Raw genomic sequence first — 13,375 nt, forward strand, 5'->3', positions numbered from 1 at the left:
ATCATGGAGGTCTAAAGGAGAATCATTCATTGTGATACACTGAGGACTGAGGCCCCATTTAGATGACAGTGACCAACCACCATTTAGTTTTTTTCACATTTAAAATTTTAGTTTACATGTGAGGCCACTAGTTAATGCTGTGTTTTTTAAATACAACCACCCATGTAGGTGTCAGGTCGCCCTCTGTTCATTCTGTACCCCCATGAAGCCTGTCTTGTCATTTGTCCCCTTCTCATGCACCGTGTGTGTGTGTGTGTGTGTGTGTGTGTGTGTGTGTGTGTGTGTGTGTGTGTGTGTGTGTGTGTGTGTGTGTGTGTGTGTGTGTGTGTGTGTGTGTGTTTGTGGTGTTTGTCTGGGTGCCTGCTGCTCACTTGTGACTCACCGCACATTTCCAATTATCCTCTTTCATGTGTAAGTTACCCTAATGTGATTAACCTGTCTCCACCCATCCTCTGAGGCCAAATACACACACACACAGGTTTTTACAAAAACAGATATGTCCCCCTCCATCTTTACAAAAAATCTTCAGGTACACCTGGTTGGGAGCTACTGTGAGCATGCCAAACCTGTATGGGGCAGTGTAATGAGAGGCATGAAGCCAAGATATTGCAGAACAATGACTTGATACCTTGCTTCTTGAATCTCTTTCTGACTTTTGTTTGTGTTTTGCAGCAGGATGAGGTGCCTTAGATTTGTGACGTCCCTCTTGTTCTCATCACTATTGGTGACGTATTTATCCCCCTGGACAACTTGATTCCAAATTATTGAATTTCCATTTTGATTATTATCGTACTTTTCCATTTTGAATATTTGTGCATTGTTCTGTTTTCCAAATAATTGCATTGTTTTGTGTTCTAAATTATTGCATTTTTGATTAATATTCTGCCAGCCATTACATTTTTGTCATGTTGGAAAGTGTCTTTGAAATGGCATTTGCCATTATTTTATGATACTTATTACTTGTGAGGAAAGTTATCATGAATGTTGATTCTTTTGAAAAAAAAACAGGCCTTTGTGCAATCTAATAAATAATGCCTATGATTATATTTGAAAATGTTTGTGTTATTTTAAACCTATTCATTATATTTATAGAGTGCGTTTCCTGTCAGGTCTCTGTGTCTGCTTCTGTGTGTCTCACTTCGTGTTTCCAATTAACCAATGTTCGACTTGTGTCCCTTCCTTGTGTATTTAAACTCCTCTCCCTCGGTTGTCCTTGTCGGATCGTCTCGTCAACATGTCTTGTCTCCTCGTCACTTCTCGCCTCTGGTCATCCCGTCGCTCCTCTCGTCTCGTCGCCCTTGTGTCCCCTGTGTCTCCTCGTGTTACCTGGACTTTTGTTACAATAAAACTGGTTTTCACGGAACTGGCTGAGTCTGTGTTTGGGTCCACCCTGCAAAACCATGACATTTCCATGCGTATTGAGTTTAACGTACTGTTACTTTTTCAGTACATTTTCCCAAAAGAGATAAGTTGTGAACAGTCACATATTTTAGATTATAGAAAAATTGATGGAACATAGTTGATTTAAGTACTAGAAATGCAATCTAGGATGTTGTAAATAAAAATAAACATTTGTTTTAAAAGAACTTAAACAATAAGTTAAATATACATTTATTATTTAAGTTGGCCGCCCTTCCAGAGTCTAGGGTCCGCCCCACGGTTTCTTCCTGAAGAGGGAGTTCTTATGAACTTTTCTTCCTGCGATGGAGTTTTTCCTGGCCACTGTTGCTTGTTACATCTGCTTGCTTTGGAAGGGTTTAGTTGGGTTCTGTTGTCCTCTATCATTGTAAGAGCGCTTTGAGATGTTTGTTGATGTGATTTAGCACTTTACAAATAAAATTGAATTGAATTGAATTGAAGTTAAGTTTAACTCCAAAAAATAAAACAGCAACTTACAATTTTGTTAGGTAATCGGTTACGACAAAAGTTTTGACTTCTCTGAACTTGTTTGGTTTTCCAATGTAGTGTTTACTCCTATATACATATATAGCCAGGGCTGTGTGTGGCAGGTGGTTGAGGGCATCATTTGTTTCTGTTTTGCTGATATGTAAACTCCAGGGGGATCCAGGGAGGCAGGTAGGGAGGAGTTGATGAGGTTTCTGACCCATCTTTCAAAACATCTCATCACCACAGCAGTAGGGGCAATGGACTGGGAGTCATTAAGACAGCTGGGCTTGGCTTTCTTGATGACAGGAACAATGACGGACTGCTTAAAGCACCTGAGGATGATGCACTGGGACAAAGAGATAAGGAGTCATTTTGTGAACACCCGTAAAAGTTGGTTGGCACAGGTTTTCAGGACACAGCCTGGTATTGCGTCAGGTCCTGAAGCTTTCATCGTGTTCAAGTGTTGAAACATTAGCCTCACTTCATGCTTCGTCATGGTACATGTCTCCTCTCTGCCAGGTAAGATCTCATCTGTGTCGAAGTGCGCATAAAATTCCAATGGCTAGAAAGATGTCATCAGCACTCACCATAGGCATTGGTGTGGCTTTATGATTTTTCACTGTCTTTAGTCCCTGCCATAGTGCCCTGGTGTCCCTCTGCTGCAGCTTTGACATCGGCTTCTCCTCGTACCTCTGCTTGGCCTCCCTCAAAGCTCTGAGGAGGCTGTACTTGGTGGCCACGTAAGGTCTTGTGTCTCTGGTGGTGAGTTCTGTGTTGTAGGACTGGACGTGTGGGACTTCAGAGCATCGCAGATAATAATAATAATAATAATAATAATAATAATAATAATAATAATAATAATAATAATAATAATAATAATAATTAGTATCATCATCTTCATCATCATCATCATCATCATCATCATCATCATCATCATTATTATAAAAGCTGCAAGCAGCCTTGATTGGGACCTTGCACTCTGGCCTCTGGCCCATCGGGGTCGGCCCAATCATGGCCTCTGGTCCCTTTAACTATTGAGCAAATATAAATTTTGTAGGTTTTAATAAACATGAACTTTTAATTTGAAAAATGTGGTGGGCTTTTATTTTGAAAGCCAACTAAACTCTGATGTAGCTTGTGGCATAGAGGCCAACACCTAACCCCAAACCTAATTTTTCTGGTTATCAGAGAAAAGGATCTACTATAGTGGGCGTGGATGGTGGGGGTGGTGTTTAGATGAAGCAAAGCAAGCCACTTTCAGCAAGGGTTGGTCCTGTAACCCTAACCCTAGGGTGGGGTCAATAGTGGGCGGGATCCGTAACCCTAGTCCTCCCTTTAGGGCATCCCCCAAATATCAGCTCAATTGAACAAACTTTGTTAGCATGCTGACTAGCATGTTAAGCTAGTACTTGTTATTTACGTGAAAATCACACAGGTTATTCCCCAGGTGTCTCTGACCTGGAATCTGGTCTTATTTCACAAGCTAATCTGCTAAGCTCACTAGCCTAGCATTAGCATTAAAAGTATTAGCATTAAACTAGTCAACTAAACTCTAATCTAGCTAATCCCTAAATATTCATTTTTTAAGGTTGTGGTGTCATTTTCTTTTTTTTTAGATATAAGGACTTTTATTTTGAAAAGATTGGGGACTTTTATTGTGAAAGCCAGCTCACCCCTAGCCTAGCTAAACACTTAATATCCAATTTGAAGGTTTACATTATCATTATAAAAAATCAGGGCTTTTATTTTGAAGGAGTGTGGGGCTTTGACATGTTAGCATGTTAGTCCACGAACCCCTTTTTAGCATTTTAGCTTTTCCACTAACCACATGTTAGTAAGGCCACAGAGTGCAGATTTACATGTTCGGTAGTTTATGTAGCACACAATAGCATGTTAGCTCATTCACTAGTCCACAAACCACACATTAGCATGTTATCTAGTCCACAAAGTGCACATTAGCATATTAGCTAGTCAATAAACTGCATGGTAGCAAGATCGCAAAGCGCATATTAGCATGTGACCTAGTCCACATAACACACATTAGCATGGTAGCTTGTTTATGTAGCACATGACAGCAGGTTAGCTCATAAACAAGGAGTTTTATGGCATTTTGTAATCCTGGGTGTGAATGATGCAACAGTGTTCTGACCACGTGAAGTTAGAGATGTCAACACAGTGGGCGATAGGATAGCTTTCATCCACATATTTTGCAAAGAACTATTATCAAAAACAAGGACTTTTATTTTGAAGGAGTTTGAGGCTTTGACATGTTAGCATGTTAGCAAGCCCAAAACCCCTTGTTATCATGTTAGCTCTTCAACTAACCGCATGTGAGCAAGACCACAAAGTACACATTAGCATGTTAGCTAGTCCACAAATCGCACATTAGCATGTTAGCTAGTTTATGTAGCACGCAATAACATGTCAGCTAGTTCATTAGTCCACAAACCACACATTGGTATGTTAGCTTGTTTATTTCACAGTGCACTATAGCATGTTAGCTAGTCTACAAATCGCATATTAGCATGTTAGGTAGTGCACAAAGCACACATTAGCATGTTAGCTAGTCCACAAAGCACACATTAGCATGGTAGCTTGTTTATGTAGCACATGATAGCAGGTTAGCTGATAAACAAGGGGTACATCCAAATTGTCCCTCCTATCTCCTTATCTATTGACATTTCCTTAACCCGAGAAGTGTTTTGTGTGGCGGCCATGATAAAGACTGTCTGAATTCTCAATAAGCAAAGGAAAGGAGGCTCCTTGCTTCCTTTAGAGCTTCCTTTAGCATAGGAACCACTGATGCATCCTTTATCAAAGGAGGCGAGCTCATGCTGCCCCACAATTCCTTGCGGCGACAACATTTAAAGGGACCCGCTCATCCGAGCGTTCAGGGAAACTCAGGATGTTGGAAAAGGGGAGCAGATCATGTAAGTTACCAAAGCAATAATCTGCCTTGAACAACTTTAAATCATATAAAACCCAAAAGCGCTTTTTGTAGTACATTTTCGGAAACTTGTAGTTCTTTGCACACCATGGTCGACGTCACTAACTTGCACCGCTGTCGCATTATTATGACGTCACTAAGTGAAAGTGTGCTCCACACTGCCACACCACCGTGATCGCCTTTCACTAACTCCTTTAGGAAGCCCTCTAACACCATTCCTTTACCCCGTGACATCATTCACAGGGTTAAGGTAAAGTCCATAGATAAGACGATAGGAGGGACTTTTCGGACGTACCCAAGGACTTTAATGGTATTGCGTAATCCCGGGTGTGAATGATGCAACACTGACGGAAACAGCTGCAGTTAATGATGTCATCAGAGTGGGGGAGAGGTTGGATATTATCCACATATTTTGGAAACAACTCTTCAGAATCCACAGTTTTCGGGCAAATATATTCATAAAGTTATCATTTCTTGGGAAGAAAATTTGTTGTCTTTCAGTCTGTGTAGGTTTTGAAGCAGTCAGACGTAAACTTTAGACACTAGGAGGCTCAATTTGACAAAGACGCACAATTTTGCTCCATCTGACTCAATGATAAATTTCGCTTGACATCGCAGGGTGAAAAAAAAAAGACAGCATTGTTCTCTCTTGTCATAAACAGTGGTGCTGCCAGCCGGAATCCTGTACGCACCGTGCATAAAAATCTTTTGAAGGTGTGAAAAAAATATTTTAAAGGCAGTGACGGGCCGTCAGGGCCTGCAAGGTCTTCTCTGCAGGCCTAAGAAAAAGATCTGAATTACAGGCTGATACTAATTATATTTTGTCCATGAATACTTCGAAATCAATTTCAAATGGTCTGTCCGCTTCTTCTCATAGCTTCTCCCCCAGCTGCGCTGCTTCCGGACGTGTATTTCCATTTTTAACCAATCATATTTCAGCCATCACCTGTTGCCAGGGTAAAGAAATCTGCCTGAGGCCTTCAGATTCAATTCTGCAGGAGTCTGCAGCGTAAAACAAGTGTCGGTGACACTGCTGCTTCAACCAATCAGATTTTGATCTTGGCGACTCAGGGCTTTCTAGAAGGCCTAGCGTGACGTCAGGATATTCAAGCCCTCTAATAGGATCATCAGAGATTTCACTCTCCAGCGCTAGCTGACTGCATCTATAGCGAGCTGAACGAACAAAAATATAGTTGTGTTGATCTAATAGCGGCTTTGTCAACCTACAATGGCTGAAGGAGAAGATAAAGAGATTTGGTTGCAGATTTATTGTCAAAACCATTTTCAAGACAGACTTTTCCAAGAGGTTCCAAGAGGCACCGCAGCACTCCAAAGCAACTTTTCCACCGCACAAGAAGTGCAGGGAAGGAATGGAGCTATTCGGAGCGGAATGGCAAAGCAGACCGCAACTGAAATTTGGGTCGCGTTTCCACCGCAGAGGGGAGGGTTAAAATGTAGGCGGGGTTCAGAGCTCTGCAGGTATGTGACGTTGCAACAGTAATCTCAGCCAGGGCGGCAGATCTGGACCTTGTGAATCCTTTGTTGTTGTTTACATACTCCGCTTTGCACTAGTTGTTTAGTTATTTCATTTTTATTTTTTGCAGCCACAGAGCTGCAGCTGAACTTCCGTGTTGGTACCAAGAGAGCGAACGCCAGCCGGTTGGTTCCGTCCCCAGAGATGTGACAGCCGCAACTTCCGTGTTGGTTCCGAGAGAGCGAACACACTCCGGTGTCACAAAGCCGGTCGGTGCCCGTGTCGCGTCGCTGGTTGTGACGGCTGCAACTTCTGCGTAGAGGCAGAGATCGCGGATGCGATGCCAGGACTCAGGGGGGGCTCAGGGCTTGAACCAGTTCCGGCGTCCCGGCGCACCGGCAGATTCCGGTGTCGGCACGCTGCGGTTCACACAATGGAGCACCAGCCAGCGACCTGACGAGTGGACTCGGTAGCGCAACGGTAACGGCCGTAGCATCTGCCTCGCGTCTGCGCTTTTGGGACCAACATTAAATTTGCACAGCAAAAAACTAAACAAAAAAATAACCAGTGCAAAGTTGAATTTGTTAACAACAGAGGATTCATACAGCCGACGTTTTAAAATATTGAGGGCGTGAAGTAAATCACTGACCAATCAGCAGATGGATCCTCAAAACCGGATCCGTTCATTGGTCCTGAGGAGACATTTTGGTTTTCTCATGTATTTGATTGAGAGTAGGGAGGCGGCAGGATTTGGCGTTCGGAACTTTGACGGCTCATAAAAACGAAACCGCTCTGTTTCTGTTTGGATCTGGGCAGGAGGAAGATAGAGGCTGGTCAGACTGAAGGAAAGGTGGTCGTTTTGCTGTTTAGCCGTCTCTGAAGGAAGAAATACTGATTCAAAGTTCTGTTTCCTCTGATGGAGAAAGCGATGCGCGAGCAAATTCAAGCATCACCTTTGTTGAGGAAAAGTTTATATGGATTAACAGAATTACATAATAAGTAAAGTACAAACATGCATTGTATTGCACATAGAATCAATCTATTGCATACACATGTTTACCGCTTGTGTCTTGTGCTACAAGACTTGAGTCAGAGGTATTTCACACACAGAATGGCTTGGCTTTCAGAAATAGACTTGCAGGAGAAGGAATGTATCGATAAGAGGTTAAAAGCAGACTCAAGTTACCATCTTGCCTTAAAAGTTGTGGTTATTTACAGAAAGTCCAAATGCTTTCCTTGTGAAGATTAGACAAGAACCATCTCACCATGTATGGAACATCGGATGCATATAAAAGAGGAAAAGAACACGTTAGTCAGTCTATATCATGATCTGACTCAGGTTTATGTCTGTGTGAGAATAAACTGTATTTTGCATCAAGTTCAGCATATCTCTTAAATGGCTGTTCTTAAATGTTATATCTCCTTCATGATGATCTTTTAGGGAAATAATGGGGAAAATTATGGTACATCGACAACGTCCGGCCTGGACCACAACTGTCGGTTTTTTGACACGACATACCCAAGTCAACAGACAGCTGCGATACTGCAACCGGTTTGTCTATAAGCGTGAACACGTTAACATGCACCATCGCTACTACGAACCTCGGGTTCTCCACCTCAGAAACCAGAGAACCGGTGAGCTCACGGGCCACTACGATCTCTGTGTGGAGGAACCAGGGATCGGAACCAAACCTCACCAGAACTCTCTCGCCTTCTCTATTCTCCCTTTTTACTAACCCCGACTTTGCGTGCATGTGCCCTGTATCTGATCAAGATTAGATAACGCTCATACACACAGTCACAGTTTAGCAGCCAAACTGCTATCTGGTGCCACCAAAACACATCCGTATAGTCACCAGAGTTCTGGCTGCATGTTCCGACATCCAGTTAGAACTCCTGCGCTCAGAACCGGGCCGACAAAGCCATCCGGTCGTTACTGTAACACAGTCTGCCTCTGTGAGACCGCGTCGCTCGAAGACCTCCTCGTGCATGCGTGCGCGACGGGCATCTTGTTTATCTGGTCGCTAAGCAACCACCACACCCCCAGAAAGAGCGAGCGAAACGCCTGGAGTGGCTGCGTGTGTCATCGCAATCCCCATCACGCCCACCTGGTGGACGTATCAAGTCATTGCGCCCTCTCTCTGCATGCTACCACACACACACCCCTCGTTCCGTGAGAAAAATCACTCGACGCTGAGCACATATGGCCAACAAATCACGGCTGTAGAAGATGGACTGAACAAGTTTGACAGAAAATTGAACAACGTGGAGCTATAGCAAACCTCACTGGCTAAAGAAAATGTTGCATTACGAGAGAAAGCGCGTTACCTGGAGAACTACACCAGAGGGCAAAATGTCCGCATTGTGGGGATTAAGGAAAACACAGAGGGCTCTGGACCCACAGCGTTTATCACCAGTCTGCTTATTGACATCTTCGGGGAAGAGTGTTTTGTGGCACCGCTATCTGTAGACAGAGCCCACCGGAGCTCAGCCCCAAAGCCAGGTGAGGGCGAGAGCAGGTCACGGCTATTCATAGTGAAGTTGCATCTCTTTCAAAACAAAGAGCTGATCCTGCATCTTGCAAGAGACTCAACAGGTTACACACTCAACAGGTTTGGATTTGGCCCCAATTTTATTAAACTAATCTTATTTACAGCAACCCAACTGCCTCAGTTTATACTAACTCTGTCTCCTCTGATTATTTCCCACTACAAAGAGGAACTAAACAGGGGGATCCATTACGTCTGTTACTTTTGTCCTTGCCATGGAGCCACTCTCCATAGCCCTTAGATGTAACAAAAAGATACACGGTATTACTTGTGGCGGCCTAACTCACACCATCTCACTTTACGTGGAGGATTTATTATTATTTGTTTTGAACCCCACCATAACTATAGCTGAAGTTATTCAAGCTTTGGAACCATTTTGGAAAATTGTTCGGGTACAAACTTCATTTGAACAAAACACTTTCCAATTCGTAAGAATGCAGGGGAATTTCCCAATTTACCTTTTGAACTGGCAGCTGACTCATTTCCAAACTTAGGATTCAAAGTGACCAAATCCTGTAACAGCTTGTTTACTCATTATTTCACCCCTCTTTTGGAACAGTGCAAAAATGATATTAAAAAATTGTCTATTTTACCATTATCTCTTATTGGAAGAAACAACTCTGCGAAGATGAGTATTGTGCCCAAATGTTTATATTTGCTCCAAGTGATACCTGTCTTTTTACCGCAGTCATGGAATTCAACCAGATGATCTTTTTCATTTGGAATAATAGACCTGCTCGAATAAGGAAGGAATTCATGGAAAGACCAAAAGGACTTGGTGGGCTCTCCCTTCCAAACCTGTGTTCATATTACTGGGCTGTAAATCTTAATGTAATCACCCTGTGGCTAAAAGATTGGAATGGTACAGCCCCAGCATGGCTGCAGATTGACATGACTACAAGCAGTCCATACTCACTCCCTGCTTTGCTTTGTGCATCTTAACCATCACTAGTTTACAACATTTGTTAACAACTATCTAGGAATTTTGGATTGTCTGGCATTAATTTCTTTCAGTATCTACAAGTTAGGGACTTTGTGCGCAAAAAGTTTGGCACATTTCCAGCCATCCCTCCATTATCTTGCCCGGATTCTGTGCTTGATGTCAACATAATGAAAAAAGGCAGGGTCTCATTCATCTAGAATAAGATTTATGACAATGAGACTAGAATGTATAGTCCCTTTTAGAAGGGTTAATTGACCTCCATACATCAATTAGGCCCATATCTTCCTTTAACATGTCAACTGCATTCCTTCCCTTAGAGCTAAGTGACCCTTTAGACATGCTCTTATAGGATCCATCACTTCGTTAAAATCACCTGCTAATACTATTTGTCCCTCCATATCTCCCAAGACTCTATTTACATTATGATATAAGTGAGGGTCTTCCTTTTTGGGTGCATAAATGTTACAAAGTGTTAACTTTACACCTGTTGGATTATTTTCACTTGAATTCAAGCACTGTCCTTGGAGCTCGGTTTGGGTCAGGGAACGGCGCAAGGGCCTGGTGGGCTCGCTCAATCTCAAACTCTGCATCATCACGCACTCCAAGCCACTCAGCCAGCATCCTCTGAACACAGCTCAAAAATGACCCATCAGTGCCGATACTCTCTTTCAGCCCAATAACTCTAACATTGTTCCTCTTACTTTGGTTTTCGAGTGCTTGGATGCGGTCCCACCAGCTAACTCCTTTCGCCATCATCAGTGTGAAGCCGCTCCAAGGTATCCTCCAAGCAGGAAATACGTGACTCAGCCTCTGTTAGCCTCTCCTGCATCGCAACCACCACCGTATTCAATTCAGTCGTTGTCTGCTTTACCGTAGAAACATCGGTAGCTATGCTTTGAAGCCTTCCACTCATTTTGACAACTTCGGTAAACAAATCTGCCAGGGGAGGAGATGTTGCGTTGTGCTCATCCAGCTGTGGAGGGCTGCTGCGAGTGGCCATGCAGCCTGAGCCTTCGAAATGCCTTGAGGCGGCCATTACAGGGAGAAATGGCTTATTGTTCTTACAAAAAGGGTCTGAGTTCTTACACAGCACAGTTGAAAGAGAACTGCATTGAATGGAAGCCCCACGCTAAAGTCCAAATGCAGAGAGCCTCTAACCAGGAACCATCCTGCTCGCCGTGCACACTTGACTCCACCCACGTACAGAAGTGTGAAATTTGTGTTATTAGCAAACAGAGTAAAACTCATTGAATAGCAGAACAATAAAGCTTCAAGTAGCCAACATAAATTCGATTTCTCAATCCTCTTATAACACAATTCTTCTAATTTCTTACCCAATGGGTTCCTTCTTGGTGAATGTGAAGTTACGATTGGGCCTGGCCTGGTTGATGGGGATGGTGCTGCCCTAAAAAGTAAAAACACCACATTATTTACAGGTCTGTAATTGCATAATCTGTACTGATCAGTCACGGGAGACAACTTATTGCATTCACATTAGCTGGCTTACTTGAATTTTGTCACACCAGCCTGCAAAGTAACGGAAGGTCTGGATTGACATTCCTACATGAGTTTTCAATGCCAGAGTGTAGACAGCTCCAGAGTCAATGGCTTCAATGGTAGCCAGCTCCTCCTGGTGCTCCTCCATCAAGTCAGCCAGTCTGTGAGTCAGTGGCAAAACACAAGAGGAAAAATTGTGAACAAATGACTTTACCTCGGTAAATGGATTTCACTTACAGAGAGGATTTCTTCATTTGCTACACATGTCAAGTATTCATACCCCTTATACTTTTCCTTTTTTTTGTTTTATAACAAACAAATGTAATAAATGTAAATATATTTTATTGGGATTTTTTATCACCAACACAAAGTGCAGAATAATTGTGAAGTCGAAGGAAAATGATACATGTTTTTTATTTTTTTCTCCAAATGCAAAAAGTAGTAAGCTCTCTTTACTCCCCTAAATAAAAGTCAGTGCAACCAAGTGTCTTTCGAAGTCATCGAATTAGAAATTTGGGTCCAGCTGTGTGCAATCTATTCTGTGAAGGCCTCAGACATGTGACAGAGGAACACCAAACAGACTCAAAAACAATATATCAAAATTTGAACATCTCACGGGAGCATACATTGATCAATCATCCAAAATTGGAAACAGTATAACACAGCTACAAACCTACCAAGACATGGGGTTCCACCTGAACTGAAGACTGGAAGGAGGGCATCAAGCAGCCCAGAGGCCCATCATAAAGGCCAGGGCTTGACAGAAAGGATTACAACTTTTTACTTGCCCGGACAAATTTTTACTTGCCCGAAGTCTAATGGAAATTTATAAGCTTGGGTAACGTATGAATTCGACCAATAAAGACATTGTATTATGTTTCTGTAATTGTTTTTTGAATAAACCAGTCCATGAACTTAAATTAATTTGACACTGGCAGTGGACCCTTATGAAGGGGTTGGGGGGTCCAACATGGCTGGGTGCATGGGCTCCAACTTGCTTGTTTAAATGTTTGGGGTAACTTTTTCTGTATTTGCTATATTTACCCACCCTTAAAATGTAACTGCTTATGTTACTCAAGTTACTACTCTCAACTCTGTGTATAAATCAATGTATTCTACGATGTTTTTTGGGTTTGCTACCTAGTGCTTTAATTGGAAAAAAATAAGTGCCGGTGCTCCTCTTGGTGACCTGCTATCAGTCTCTCATACAAATATAGGACAAAAACATAATATTCAGTGGCCTGCGCAGACATTTTGTACGACAGGTGGTCAGTGTAAAATAAAGGCACCTTGTGCAGTGTGTGTGTCCTCCGGCTGCTTCATTATAATAGTGTGAGATTAAAAAAACAACAAAAAAAACTAAACTACATGTTGTAATTGCATATTTTTTTTTAAATATTGGAAGATTTTTAATAATTCCCCCCCAAATAAATTAAAGGAAAGAATTAGAGAGAGCGAAAGAGAGATGAGTGGATGTCACTACACACCATCCTGAATAAGTTCAGATATACTTTTATTGTCCCTATGGGAATTTTTATTTCATCAGTCTGTACAGCATTATATGTATTGGGTGTGATTTAAGCGTGTAGTTGTGAAAAAAAAGCTGCAGTGAATCCATTTGAAAATTGACACAGAGGTACCTGGGGTCATGTAGAACATGAATGAGTTTGCTGAAAACAATATGATTTTTTTAAAATCTACCTTGACAGCAATATTTCAATTATGTGTGATTTTAGTGTGATTGTAAAGAGAAATGAGGAAGAGGAACCTGGGGTCATGTAGGAATGGACAGGACAGGAACCTGGTGCAGTTTACTGATATACAATTTCAATTGAATTTTTAGGAAATGTTCTGCCTGTACAGTAATATAATGATTTAAGTGTGTAATTGTGAAAAATGTTGATGTTGATGACCTCGCCAATATGGGGCAAAAACACGTTTTAAACACTGCTTCTGTGGTGGGGCCACGGACTGGACTGGAGGGAAAGAGAGAGCTTGAGAGAAGAAGAGAGGGCAAGTAAATTACTGCAAAAAGACACAAACACTGAGGGTTTTATCTGTGTTCATAAACTATATGC

At 42.2% G+C, this 13,375-nt stretch overlaps 1 protein-coding gene across 2 annotated transcripts in view; it reads right to left on the minus strand.

The window, feature by feature from the left end:
• The window catches only part of LOC308109049 (cytosolic 10-formyltetrahydrofolate dehydrogenase-like), a 116,552-nt gene that overhangs the window by 35,576 nt on the left and 67,601 nt on the right, over nucleotides 1-13,375 (minus strand). For both annotated transcript variants that reach the window (XM_080462395.1, XM_080462396.1), the window contains exons 13-14: nucleotides 11,308-11,458; nucleotides 11,135-11,205 (exon numbers count right to left, since the gene is read on the minus strand). In XM_080462395.1, the coding sequence (XP_080318521.1) occupies nucleotides 11,135-11,205; nucleotides 11,308-11,458 (222 nt within the window). The remainder of the gene's footprint in view (nucleotides 1-11,134; nucleotides 11,206-11,307; nucleotides 11,459-13,375) is intronic.

The sequence above is a fragment of the Lipophrys pholis genome (genome assembly GCF_963383615.2).
Source record: "Lipophrys pholis genome assembly, chromosome: 4".
Lineage (NCBI taxonomy): Eukaryota > Metazoa > Chordata > Actinopteri > Blenniiformes > Blenniidae > Lipophrys > Lipophrys pholis.